The 14,267-nt window shown below is 39.3% G+C and overlaps 1 protein-coding gene across 1 annotated transcript in view; it reads left to right on the forward strand.

The window, feature by feature from the left end:
- The window catches only part of POMP (proteasome maturation protein), a gene marked incomplete at both ends in the record, with an annotated part of 38,464 nt that extends 34,768 nt beyond the window's left edge, over window positions 1–3,696 (forward strand). Inside the window, 1 exon segment of the mRNA XM_080689432.1 lies at window positions 3,629–3,696. Within this exon segment, the coding sequence (XP_080545558.1) occupies window positions 3,629–3,696 (68 nt within the window).
- Between the last annotated feature and the right edge of the window lie 10,571 nt (window positions 3,697–14,267).

Below are 14,267 nucleotides of genomic sequence, written 5' to 3' on the forward strand. Positions count from 1 at the left end.
GACATAACTGGAACAAATAAGATAAAAAGCTTTCTTTAAAAATTAGCTTTGTGCTTCAGGGGTCGTGAGTAAAAGGGTCTATCACTCCTAACAAGGTTCCCGAAATAATCATTGATGAGACAAATGACTTTTAAGTAAGAACAATGCATGCGGCATCCTCTATTTTTCTGTTCCAAGAAAGATAAACAAATAGAATCCTGTCTAGTACTGCCTCTGCTTGTTAAGCCTCCAGCAGTTCAGGACATACAGAAAACCCCAACAGCATTACATTTTATTGGTCTTGCTTGGCTGCTGATGTCCGGTAAGGAAACGCCAAGGACACAATAGAAGTCTATTAAGCCTCCTCTTCGAGAGTCTTCCCCAGGGAATGCAGGAAAACCTTGATTCCTAAGCTCATGTTAAACCAGTGAGGTGAGAGTTAGGTCTCTGCTTATGCTTAACTTTCATTTAGGTATAAAATACATTTATTTAAAGAAAGCTTCTGCAGTTGTGTGTAAAGAAAGGAGGAAGGGCTTATTGAGCCTTTCTTCAGTTGGTCAGATGTTAGGTGGCAGGCATTGGGCTAGGCTCTGAATATGCAGCAGTGAACAAAGTAAAAATGGTGCTTCCTAATGGAGGAGGCAAAGAACAAGCATGTAGTTGTAAATTATTTTATAATTTTGGGGAATAAGAAGGATATTGGGTTGAGAAAACTGTGTGCTTCTGGAGTGATGACACAAGTTAATGCTGAAAGATATATGGATTAGTTGAGCTGAAAGTAGAGGGAAGACTGTTTCAGGTTGGGTTGTCTCTAACCCAGCAGTTAAAGAACTCTGAAGGATTTGAGATCTTACCTGCTTACAAGCTAGCAAGTTAGCCCTGCCATGGTTTCATGAATGCTACCAGAAGGCATGAACTCTTGGAGAAACAGGACAGTTTATTACTTATAGCAACAGGAGAAGCCAGAGGACCAGCATTTCAGTTGGTTCCCTGAGCCCAACTTCCCACAAGGTGGTGAAAAGAGGGTCAAGTGATACCTACATACATGGTGTATTTTGTTTCAGAAGAACTCCAAATTCAGTGAACTGGAATCTCCTAACAGGCTATAAATCTGCCTGTTCTGTTTTCTGTCTTCTGAGGGTGTTCACTTTAGAGACAGCCCTGAAAAGATAGTCCAGAAAGGTAGTCAGTGTCACTGCTCCTAGAGTTGCAGGGTTGTGAGCAACTGATTGAGAACTGTCTTCCAGCATATATAAGAGCACTTTAAGAAGTGCCATATGGGCCAGGCGTGATGTGCACTTGTGAGGCTGAAACTGGAGGTTCCGGGTTCCAGATCTACCTTGACAACTTAGTGAAACTCTCAGCAATTTAGCAAGACCCTGGGTGCACACTTGTAACCCCAGTACTTGGGAGGCTGAGACAGAAGGATCACAGGTTTGCAGTCAACCTCAGTTACTTAGAGAGGCCCTCTGCAACTTAGTGAGACCCTGTTTCAAAATAAAGGAGAAGAAATGGACAGAGCATGTAGTTCAGAAGTAGGATGCCTCTGGGTTCAATCCCTAGTTCTGCTAAAAGTGAAATAAAATGAAATGAAAATTTAAAAAATAGGGTTGAGGGTTATCTTGGAGGTAGAATTCCCTGCCCTCAAAAGAAGACCCATGTAATCGGGGTGTTCTGAGCAAAGTAGAAAGTGGAATATGGTGTGGTTAAAAAAAAAAAAAAAAAGAGACAGAACAGATAGTCCAGGGCCTGCAGAACAGGAACAGAGGCCTGGAGTTTATTCAGAATGCAACTCAAAGCCCTTAGTTACTCTGTGTCCTTCCATGCTTTTTTCTGTGTCATCATACTGATATGTGTAGTAAGAAAATACTTGGCATTCCTTGTGTTTATCTTTTTTTTTTTTTTTTTTTTTTTTTTTGTGGTACTGGGGTTCCTGGAAGCCCTTCTACCTCCGGGCTACACTCCTAGACCTATTTTATATTTCTGAAACAGGGTCTCTTACGCCAGCGTGGCTGGCTTTGAACCTGCGCGATCCTCCTGTCTCCGCCTCCCAAGCGCGGGGATTACAAGCGTGCGCCACCACGCCCGGCGTGTTTTATCTTTTTTAACATAAGTAGTATCAGACTTTAACATACAAGTAGTATCATATCTCCCCCCCCCCAATGGTACTGTGGGTGGAAGAACCCAGAGGCTTTCTACCTCCGGGCTATGCTCCCAGACTTATTTTATATTTTATTTGGAAACAGGATCTCACTAAGTTGCTGAGAGCCTCGCTCAGTAGCTGAGGCTGGCTTCGAACCTGTGCGATCCTCCTGTCTCAGCCTCCCAAGCGCGGGGATTACAAGCGTGCGCCACCATGCCCGTCTGTAGTATCATATCTTGAAGTCTATGTGATGTGAGTGTATTGGTGGATCTTTTGTCCCTTACTCAGTAACACAGAACAGTGTCCATAGACTTCATTGCCTTTTCTTTGTATTCATATGCAGGCATCTTTTTAAAGTTACATGTACAGTAGTTTCCTCTGTTACTAATAATTGTGGCACTATCAATTGTTTCTGAGGCTACCTTGTGGTGTGACCAGTGCAGGATTGAATGCGGAATTGATGTGACACAGTAATCTCCAGTCTCTTGGGAGGCCCAGTGAGGAAGCAGCCACAGTGGTTATACTGAACTGTTATCCTCAGAAGTCTCCATTGTAATATGAATGGCTATTCACTTTTACAAACTAATTTTACAGTTTGGATCATTAGGTTTTATTCTGGTCCTACACCAGTGTTAAGGAGTGCAGGGGGAAGGCTTTGCCTTTACACTTTTTGTTTTGTTTTGTGGTGTTGAAGATGGCATCCGGGGCCCCAAGCATGCTAGACACACCCCTAGCTCAGAGCCACACCCCCAGCCTTAGGCCAGCATAAGGAAGTTTTCTGTTGATTCAAACAAAAAAATAATTTTAACTCTTTAGTTGTGTTGTCAGTTAAAACTTTGACTTACCTATTTAAGGTTTTCTTGCACTCAAATTCTGGTGTGTGTTTGTGTGCATGTGCACAACAGAGTGGAAAATGATACAGATAACATGTTTTTACAAATTAGAATGTGAGATTGTCCCAGATTTATCAGAGAAGCCACTGGAAAGTTTAAGAACCTTGAAACAAGAACTGTTATGGATTGATCATGGAGTTGAACCCAGGGGAATTCTACTTCTGAGATACAACCCCAGCCCTATTTTTATGTTTTATTCAGAAATGGTCTCACTAATTTGCTGAGGGCTGGCCTTGAACCTGCAATCCTGTCTCAGCCTCCAAGTACTGTGATTACAGGTGTGCACTACCATGCCTGGCTTATTTTTTCTTTTTAAATCAACTATATTGAGATATAATTGACATGCCATCTCATGCACATTTTTAGGTGTACAGGTCTGTGGGTTTTAACAAATGTATTTAGCTGGCTCCTTGGTCAAGATAGAGGATGTTTTCATCATCTCAAAGTTCTCTTGGGCCTTTGTTGTCAATTCCCTAACCCCAGCCCCAGGCAGCCACTGGTCTGTTGTTCTGTCACTTTGAATTAGATTTGACTGTTCTAGATTTTCATGGCAGGGGAATCAGTGAATGTATCTTTTTTGGAGAATCATTTTAAACTGTTTGTTTGTTTACAGATCCATCACAAAGTGAACTCATGGGCGAACCGCACTTGATGGTGGAACATAAGCTTGGTTTGCTGTAACAGTGTGCTGTGTGAATCGGACGGCTGCACCTTGTTATAACTGTCTCTTTCCTATAATTTGATGTACACATATTAAAAGTACTGACACATGAGACTTTGTGCCTAAATGGTGATCATTTGAAATTATTTGAGTTTGGGTTTATGGTTATTTGACAGTTGAAAGCACTAGCCTTCTATGTCATTAAAAATTGTTTCTCCTGAATTTATAAGTAGTCCACAGTTTCTAGTTAAACCTACTTTCTAGGTAAGTTTAATTAAAAAATTACCATTTTCAGTATTTGAATCTATAAACTTTATAACACCTTTAAAATAAAAATTTGTAATTTATTTCAGTGGCAGCACGTCAAATTGAAGGCAGTAAACGATATTTACCATGTTTCAGAATAGTTAGAACAGCATGTTGTATTGATGCTATTTTAGAATTATAGCTATTTGATTCTTTTATCATGAAAAGTACAAATTTAGAGGTTTTGATTTTGGTTCTATCTGTAAATGAAAATTAAAGCAACCAGCAGATGTAGATTACATCGTGGTACATCCTAGATGTAATATGCTTTTAATATATTACAGCAACACTGTAAAATAAAACTAATTTTTCTTCTTCTTAAGTTATATAGCACAGGATGCTTAAATTTAAAACGTCATTAGAACACTCACATACTATACATTCATACTCAAAGACCATAATAACTTGTTTTAATAAAATTTTACCAAGGTTACTCTTTCTGATATATAAAAATTAAAGATTTTTAGACTATTAGTGAACATATCTTTCACCAATTCTAAAATATGTTTTGATTATCAATTTTTAGGAGCATTCTTGTTAGATGAATTACTGATTTTAAACATTTGCAATGTCTAGAGACTTGGTGTCTCAACTGTGTGTGGGGGGGGCGTGGACTGCTGCTGGCATCTGTTGAGTCAGAGCCAGGAACGTATCCATTTCTCAAAATGCATGGGATATCTGTTTTGTCATGTAACAAACTGAAGATACTGGGCACTTAAAACTCATACTATCTTATTAAGTGGCCTTCTAAGTCTTAAGGTTGCTAGTGGATACTGTAGAACTGTCTGCATCTGCAGTTGATTTCCTACAACCAAGAGTTTAGTTCAAAATGTCAGTAGTGCCAGGGTAATCAAACCTTGAGATAAATGACACTTTTGTTTTTAAACCCACACTTGCTCTGATTTGAGATTAAGTTTAAAAGTGTTAATACCTCTGGGCATGGTGTTACAGGCTTATAATCCTAGTACTTGGGAGGCTGAGATAGGAGGATTGCAGGTTCAAGGATGGCATCAGCTAAAATTTAGTGAGGTTCAACAACCTTGAGACCCTGTTACCAAATAAAATCAGTCTAGGGGTGTAGCTCTAAAATAGAATGCCTCTGGGTTCAATTCACAAAAAAAGGGAAAAAAAACAACCAGCACAATATTTGCTAGCCTACATTGTACTTAAGCAATGAGAAAATGTTAAAGAATCAAGCCTCAAGCCAGGTATGGTGGCTCACGCTTATAATCCCAGTACTTGGGGAGCAGAGACAGGAAGATTACAGGTTTGTGGCCAGCCTTAGCTACTTAGGCCCTATTTCAAAATAAAAGTGAAAAATAGGACTGGGGGAATACCTTGGAGGTAGAATGCCTCTGGGTTCAATCCCTAGTACCACACACACACACAAAGATTCAGTAATTGAATAGATATATTTCCTTTCAGTTAAAATTGGTGATCTTTCCGTACCTTGATTCTAGGAATAATAGATTCCCCATGTGACCAGCAGAGGGTACTCAAAATGAATAGTTTAAATGAAAAAATTAGATATTTTTTATTTGCAATAGTGCCTACTTTCTGATGGTCTTTTTCCCTCCTCTATCATTCTCTTCTTTTACTTTCTTTCTCTTTATACCAGTGGTCTTCATCCTTGGGTGCATGGAATCTTCAAGAAATTTCAGTGTCAGGCTTGGAATCTCAGAAATTCCAGTAGGACTAGTCTGGAGTGGATCCTGGGAAGTATTGAGGCTTCAGGGCTGAGGACCCTTGGTTTATGTGCCTGCTTTCCTTGATGGCTTTGCCCTTGCATCTATTAACCCAGTTACTCTTCTGATGCACTCCAGTGTTGAAAGTTTACTGGTGTTTCTTTATCTGCATCTATAGTGGAAAATTACTCAGTTCTTCAAGTCAGTTGCAGGTCCCTCCAAATGATCTCCACACTCTTCTAGTAGGTTTTTTTTTTTTCTTTTTTCATTTTAGATGTTATGATTTTTCTTGGGAGAGTTAGTTTACTATTTTCCTTGCCACTATTCTGTTTCTGAAATACCAGCCTTTGGGCTTAGGGTCCTTTACAAAAGGGTGTTGTCTGACCTGATGAAAACTGAATTTTCTACTATACTCACACTCTTGGTGCTTCATTTATGACATTATGTGTAAGTGGCTCCCCAGCAGACATCAACAGGGTATCTTGTGATTTAATTATCTTCCGACCCTATCTACCTGGAGTTAGTCTCACAAGCCTGCCCCCACTTCAGGTACCAGTCACAAGTTCCAGGATGTGACTTATACTTCTGATGGATGGCCATAAACAATTTCATGTGAATCCTTACCCAGGTTCAGTAATTTTCTAGGGCAGCTCACAGTTGAGTAGTTTGCTAGGACAGAATTAAGGGAGACACATTTACCCACTTTAAAGGTTACAACAAAGGACGCAGATGTACAGCTGAGTGGGAGATGCATAGAACGAGGTAAGTGGGAAGAGGCTTGGAGCTCCCTTCCCACCCCAGGAGTGACACCTTCCCCGTGTCCACAAACCAGGGAGTTCTGAACCCGTCTTTCAGGGATTGTTACGGAGGCTTCCTACGTAGTCATGACTGATCAACTCAGCCCAGCCCCCATCCTTTTCCTGGAGGGTGGGTAGTAGGGCAGGTGGGACTGAAAGCTCCAACCTCTTATTACACTGTCAGTGCTTGATCAAATTGTATTAACATTAAAGTGATAAATACACCTAATGGCAGTGCAACCTAATGCCATATTCACTCAATATACGTGAGAACAAAGTAATTGTTAGCCTTTAGCATCTGGAAGCGTGGGTTTGGCATATAATTCAGGTCTTTCTGGCACACCATGGCATGGTTCTCACCAAACATACCTCTTCACCTCTGTGCTACAAAAATAATAGGCTAACTACTTTTCATTGATTTCACCCTTTGCTACAGGACAAAGGGTGGAATTTAACGGGACAGGCAAATGAAGGTGCTGTCCTGCATTTGATTATTCCTTTGTAGACACTTAAGAATGCAGATGATCTCAACCATTTGAGTACTTATGAAAGAAGGCATATAATCTTTAACTGGAGTCTACACTTGGATAAGTTTTTTCCCCCATATTCATGAAAATATATATTCAAAGAAATTTGACTTGCTGTTTTAGAGCAAAACTAAAAAAAAAAAAAATGCTGTGATACTTATTTAGACTCGTTCATGATTTCAAAATTTAAATTCAGGTTCCTTTATGTATAGTAAATGTTCAATTAAGAACCTGTACTTTATAATAGATCCTTAAATATTCAGAAATGAGAACATATTATTAGTTTTTTCAAACAGAATTTCCATAGGTCCTTTTTTTCTCTAGATTAAAAAGGTGCAGAGAACATTATAGCTTTTTTCTTTAGAGATGAAAATCAAGTTATGAAAGTTTAGACTTTGCTTCCAGATCTTGAACTTATTTCTGAGCTTGTGGACGTGCTTTGTCAGCTGTACTCTGTCTTTTGGCTTCTTTTCGGTGTCATGACCTAGTGGAGACAGGAAAAGGAGCTATATTGTTTATTAGTGTGGCAAAATAGAGGTCACATTGAGGGTGTGGCATTGGGCCAGTGGAAGAGTGGGTGGGATTTTGCTGTAACTTTGGCTACACTTATTTTCAGAGGGATGATTTAATTTTAACCAAGATTTACATCACCCTTTTTGTTTATTTTCTGTACTATATAGAAATCTTGTAAAAATTAGTTTTTCTTAAGAGAAATCCTGAAAGAAAAATACAAAGAACATCCAATTAATCTTCATGGATATTAACCAACTGTTAACATATTGTCTTATTTTCTCAAGATTATCTTAGATTCAAGATAAACATTTTTTGGCAAGAAGTCCAAAAAGGTGACAATAAGTACTTGTTGCCTCTCATCAAGAGTCACAGAAAGTCAGGTGTCCCAGTTGGTGATGGTAAGTTTGATCACTTAGTTAACGGGTGAGGGCTGCCAGAGCTCTCCAATATAAACACAGTTTTTCTTTTGCAGCCAGTAAATATGCTAAGAAGTAAATTGGAGACTGTGCGCATCCTTTTCACCATGCGCTCTGACAACAGGTTTTAGCATCCATGAGAAATTTGTTCCTGAATCATTAGTCATAGGGTCATGGGGTTCAAAAGAGGGCCATGAAATCACATTTTATTATTTTTCTACTTTTATTGACTGACACATTTTTGTAAAGCAAAGTTTCCCCACATTTCTTTTTCCTCTCTCTGAACTATCCTTATGGATTCTTACTATTTTGAAAGCTAATACTATCAAAACGTTTCTGATGCTCTAACTTACATAATCATTTGGATGAGTAGTTAGACCTTTCATTTAAAAAGAAAGCATTATTAATTGATGTTATTTCACAGGACATTGAATGTCACTGAGATATGTAGTTATAGTTATCATAGGTGTTGGCCACAAGGAGAACAACTCCTGGTCTTACCTCTGCTGCTGTCCTGCCAGATCACAGGAGCAAGCTGCGAGACCATGGAGGTGAGGGCAGCAGGCCATGGTGCCGGCGCCATTCCACAGGTAGCTTCAAAGACACTGTCATATGGAAAGTTTACACAGGACAGGAAACTGATAAGGCACAGGACGTGTACATGTTCTTTTTAAATTTCTCTTTTTATGGTACTGCAGGTTGAACCCAGAGGCATTCTACCTCTGGCTCTACCCTCAACCCCTTAAAAAAAATTTTTTTTAAAGGTAGGCATAGTTGCACATGCTTGTAATCCCAGTACTTGGGAGTCTGAGACAGGAGGATCACAGGTTTACAGCCAACCTTAGCAATTTGTGAGGCCCCCCACAACTTAGTGAGACCTTGCCTCAATGAATAAAATAGGCTGGAGGTTTATCTTGGCAGTAGAATGCCCCTGGGTTCCATCCCCAGTAAAACACACACACACACACACACACACACACACACACACACACACACACACACACAAATTTTTTTGTTGTTTTGAAGTGGTTTTGCTAGATTGCTGAGAGTCTCACTAAATTGCTGAGGCTGATCTTGAACCTACAATCCTCCTGTCTCAATCCCAAGTGCTAGGAACATCAGTGAGTGCTTCATGCCTGGCTTTTAAAAAACTTCTAATATGGAAATTTTCAACTATCCAAAAGTAGGTAAGAAAATACATTATAATCCTATGTCCCCATCATCTAGCTTCCATTGTAGACTCATGGCCCATCGTATTTCATCTACATTTCTCACCCATTTCCCCTTCAAAGTTATTTTGAAAAAAAATGCTAGACATCTTTTTTGTGAGTAAATATTTCAGTGTAACATAACCACAATACTATATCTAAATGAACAGTAGGTTCTTACAATTAAAAACCCAATGTTCAAATTTCTTATGGTCAAACAAGTATGTTTGAATTAGGATGCACATAATATACATACACTATGACTGGGTTTTGTGCCAACTGTCTCTTGTAGGTTCCACCTCTATCTCTGTCTTTATTGCTACTTGTTGAAGAAACCAAGTTGTTTGTTTATAGAAGTTTCTACAATCTAGATTTTTGCTGTCTGCATCTTTGTGATGCAATGGGAAATACAGACATTCTTCTGTATTTCCTATACGTTGCTAGTTGAATCTATAGATTCAGGTTTATTATTTTTGGAAAGGTCACTTCATAGGAGGTGTTCTCCTCCATAAGGTACATAATGCTTAATTGTTTTCTTTTTGTGATACTGGTAGCTATGGCCATACAATGCGTAGATCTATTTATTTATAGTGGGTTGCAAAATGGTGATTTTAAATCTCATTTCTTCATTTTTATGAAATACTTCCTTAAAAGAAACTTCCTATTACCTACTGTTTGTTTACCTAGGGGTAAAGTCAATGTAGAAAGGCAGGGGAGCCGGGCGTGGTGGCACATGCTTGTAATCCCCGCGCTTGGGAGGCAGAGACAGGAGGATCGCGCAGGTTTGAAGCCAGCCACGCGCGCTGGCTTAGGAGACCCTGTTTCCAAGTAAAAATGTAAAAATAGGTATGGGAGTGTAGCCCGGAGATAGAAGGGCTTCCAGGAACCCCAGTACCACCAAAAAAAAAAAAAAAAAAAAAGAAAGGCAGGGGAAATATTATTTAAAGCAATTTTCAAACATAAAATTTGTAATTATAACAACAATTGGGCTATTATATTCTGCAACAGGGGCCAATTATTTTGTTATTGTTATCAGTATCATTATGAAGGGTGCCTGTTATTCAGAATTTTATTTTGTTTGCTTGTTTTCCACAAAGAATAAAGGGTCATAGACCAAATGAGCATTTTAGGCATAGGGCTTGGCTTAAGAAGTTTTCTCTTCCCTTAATTAAATAAAACCTGAATACCTCCAGGGTTTACCTGGCCAGGTAAGCCACCAAGGCTCCATTACCCTCTACTTCACCTTCCGCTTTGCAGAACTCATTCGTCTTTTTTGGCAGTCGGGGTGCACCCTTATTTCCTAAGAGCACCCTGAATTCCAAAGGGATATTGAGTGAAGCCTCACTGTGTGTGGCCTTTGGTGATAAAGTGCCCTGCCTTGCTCTCGAGGATCCCAAGAGGGCATGTTGGCCTCCTTCTGCAGGGCCCAGGGGCAGAAGGAGGCCTATGACCTATTCATCCCTGCTTCTTCCTGGGCCTGGGCTTTCTGAGCAAAGGCAGGAAGGAGCCCGGGAGGTATGTCATCACGTTGCATGAGTATTGCTGTGGTTTTTGCTCTTCCGTCTGTGGAGTGCCTTTGGTTCCTGATTGCTTCCTCAACTTACTTTTCAGTTTTTGACCAAAGCTGTGACCCTCTAATGTCATTTAGTAATGCCCTCATGCTTCACTTTCAATGAAGGTCTCTGAATGTTGGCAGTTGGCATTAGAGGGAACAAGACTCCAGAGACACTGGAGGATGAGTTACCTGACTGAGAGATGTTCCACAGGGACTCTAGGTAGGAAATCTAGCTGCTTTTACAGGCAAACACAGGACCATTTAATAGTAAGGTTAGTTATGCACATTTATTAATGTATAGTCTTTAGTTGCTTTGTGTTACAACGCAGTTAAGTAGCATGACAGACTTTATGGCCCATAGAGCTTAAAATGTCTACTGTCTGGCACTTTATAGAAGGATTTCTGACCCCTGACCTGAAGCTTCTCAACCCTGACCACATAATGGAATCACCTGAAGAATATTTAAAACACAATGATATCTAGACCTCAGCCCTAGACATTCTGATTTAATTGAGACCAGGATGTTAGTTTTGGATGCTCCCCACATGATCTGACTTGGTAGGTTGAGAACTATTGGTCCAGAATAAAGCTTTGTATTTATTCTACCACCTCTCTTTCCCTCTCTACCCCCCCCCCCGCCATTAGTCTGATGTGCAAATGGGGCTGAATAAGCACTCACCTACCGAATTCAAATCTCCAGGAAATGAAGCCAGAGATTTTTTTCTTTTTTAATTCCTCAGGTGGTTGATATGCAGGTATTTCTTTGCAAGAATAATGAGCCAAGGGCACCCTATACTTATTATTGAGATTTTTGGATATTGAGTGAGTTAATCATCCAAAATACAAGACTATTTACTGATGGCAGTAGTCCCCCGTGAATAACCATGGGGATATGTTCCAGGACTTCAAGAATGTTTAAAATTGCAAAGAGTGCCTAACACTGTATATTCTATGCCTTTCTTACACACACATACCTATTATAAAATTTAACTTATAAACTAGGCAAAGTAAAAGATTAACAACTAATAGAACAATCATAATAATATACTATTAAAAGTTGTATGAGTGCAGTCTCTTTTCTTTTTGAAGAGTCAAGATATATATTAATATTTTTGAACCTTGGTTGACCACAGATAACTAAAACCATGGAGAGCAAAACTGAAGATCTGGGAGACTACTGCATGGGTACAGAGAGAGGATGTGGACGTTTGACTCTGTGGTGCAGGATTTAAATGATCCTTTAAGGAACAGAAATATGCCTCTAGTGATTAAAGTACTCTTTCTAGCACACAGTATATCTAACCCCTTTTGTACACTGCTGGGTAAAAAAAGAAAATATCCTTACTCTTTGGTTTTTAAAATCTGTACTCCGTAAATATCAATCCTTCCTTAATTTTCTTTCTTCATATTAACAGGTTACATTATAGAGATTAAATGATGGGTTCTTTTGTTGCTGTTACTGGTGATTGGGCCCAGGTACATTGTACCTCTGAGTTACACCCCCAGTCCTTATGAAACAGTCTCACTAGGTTGCTGAGAGTCTCATTATGCTACTGAGACTGGCTTCAAACCTGTGATCCTCCTGCTTCAGCCTCCCAAGTGCTAGAATTACAGGCAGGTACCCCCATGTCTGGCTCAGATGATGGCTTTTTTGTTTGTATCTTAAGTACATTTCCCATCTCTGTAGCATCATGCTAAGTAATGGCCTCTTATAACACACATTTTGGAGATGGCTATGCTTATTCATGCAGTATTTATACCCTTGGTCACCTCAATCCTGTCCCTTAAAAAACTTACTACATCTCAGAGATTTTGCTCAACTGAGAAACCATCTATTAATCATTTAACTGTATTAAACAATACCATCGGTGCCCTCTTCAATTCAGATGTGTACAGTCATGAACATTGAGCTAGAAGGAACTTTAGAGATCATTTTGTCTAACCTTAGTAATTGTAGGCCATTTAGTTTCTCAGAGTCGCTGACATGCTCTGAGTAGCACTTCATGCCACACATGGTATGATCCTTGCTTTTGAGTTTATGATTTTATGTGCATGCTCTAGCTATGAAGAACCTCAGGGGTGTCTAGTCCATTCATATTTGATGCTATTTCAGGGTGGTAGCCAAATGACCATGGTCAAGCCAAACCTCCCTGAGACTTGCCATCCTCATCTGTAAAATTAAAAGAAATGGGGATCTATTTTACAGGGCCATTAAGAAATAAAATAATAAAGTATTTTTCTTTTGATTTAGAAAGAGCATCAAATAGTAGAAAACAAAAACCAATCAATCTGATACTCCTTCAGTTATTTATATGAGCCTTTAGCCCAGAAGACATTAGTTAAACGTAAAAAGAATAGTCTTAGAAATTAAGATTTGTGGCCTATTAAAATATAAGTGCTGTTCACTAGTCAAGCAATCGATTCACTAGTCAAGCAATACTACCAAACAGAAAACTGCATCTGCTTTTAGGAGATTATGAAGAAGTTAACCATCTAGTAGAACCTCAAGGCATTTGTTGTTATACATGGTAACTTACAGAACAGAAAATATTGAAGGACCTATGAAAATGCTATAAATTGATTGAAAAAGTATATAGGCTAGCCTATTTATTAAAAATTTTTTTTGCAAGGCTGGCTGAATGACTAAGGCTACCCTCATAAGGCATCAAACATATAGCTTTAAATGATCTTTACAAATACAAGTACAAATTTGCCCACATCTTGTTTAGCACCAGAAACATTTATTTTGTATACAATGAATAATCAAAGAGTATCCCAGTCCTCAAGGAGATGGTTGTCTCATAAGGTAAACAAATAATTACGAGATGATGGAAAGGCCAGGATGGAGGTACTGTCTGTACAAAGGGTGATGGGGACTGGGGATTGGTGATGGATATCAAGAACACTGACTGCGCAGGGGAAGTGATGTTTTGGATGAGACAAGAGCGTTTGGATGTGAAGTAGGAAGCAGGGCGGATGAATCAGTAAGTAAGACATGGAGTCTTGAGAGAATGTGGTGTTTCCAGATGGACAAAGGAGGACAGACCCCTGGTGGTTGTTTCAGTCTGAAGTGGGCCAGGGAGGGTTCACAAACGCGAGAGCTTGCTTGTTTGGTCATTTTCCCGTGGTGACAGCTCCTGAAGGATTCCACTTTATAGAGTGCAAGATCTGTGTTTTAGAAATGCCCTTCTCAGTGCAGTGGGGAGGATGAACAAGAGGTGGGGGAGCAAGATCAGAGGTAGAATCCTCAGCGGGGTTTATGGAATGTGCGCATCCTCCTACTGGTATGAGGAACGAATACTGAGACTACAATTATAATATTAGTTATGTTTTACCACAATGAGCTATCTGCTCAGTTCTTAAATGTCTTCACAACAATATTATTTGTAATCTTAGTTTTCCCTAACTACCCTTGCAACATATAAAAATATTATTATGCTTATCACTGGTAAAATATCTTAGAAAAAGTGAAAAATATGTATTTTTAAAGTGCTTCTCTTTTAAGGATTTTGTATTATTAAAAGCTTTGACTATCAATAGTGCCTAGATGGGCTCTACAAAACAAAGCCCAAGCCGGGCGTGGT

This window comes from Muscardinus avellanarius (assembly GCF_963383645.1).
Source record: "Muscardinus avellanarius genome assembly, chromosome: 2".
NCBI classification, from domain to species: Eukaryota; Metazoa; Chordata; class Mammalia; order Rodentia; family Gliridae; genus Muscardinus; species Muscardinus avellanarius.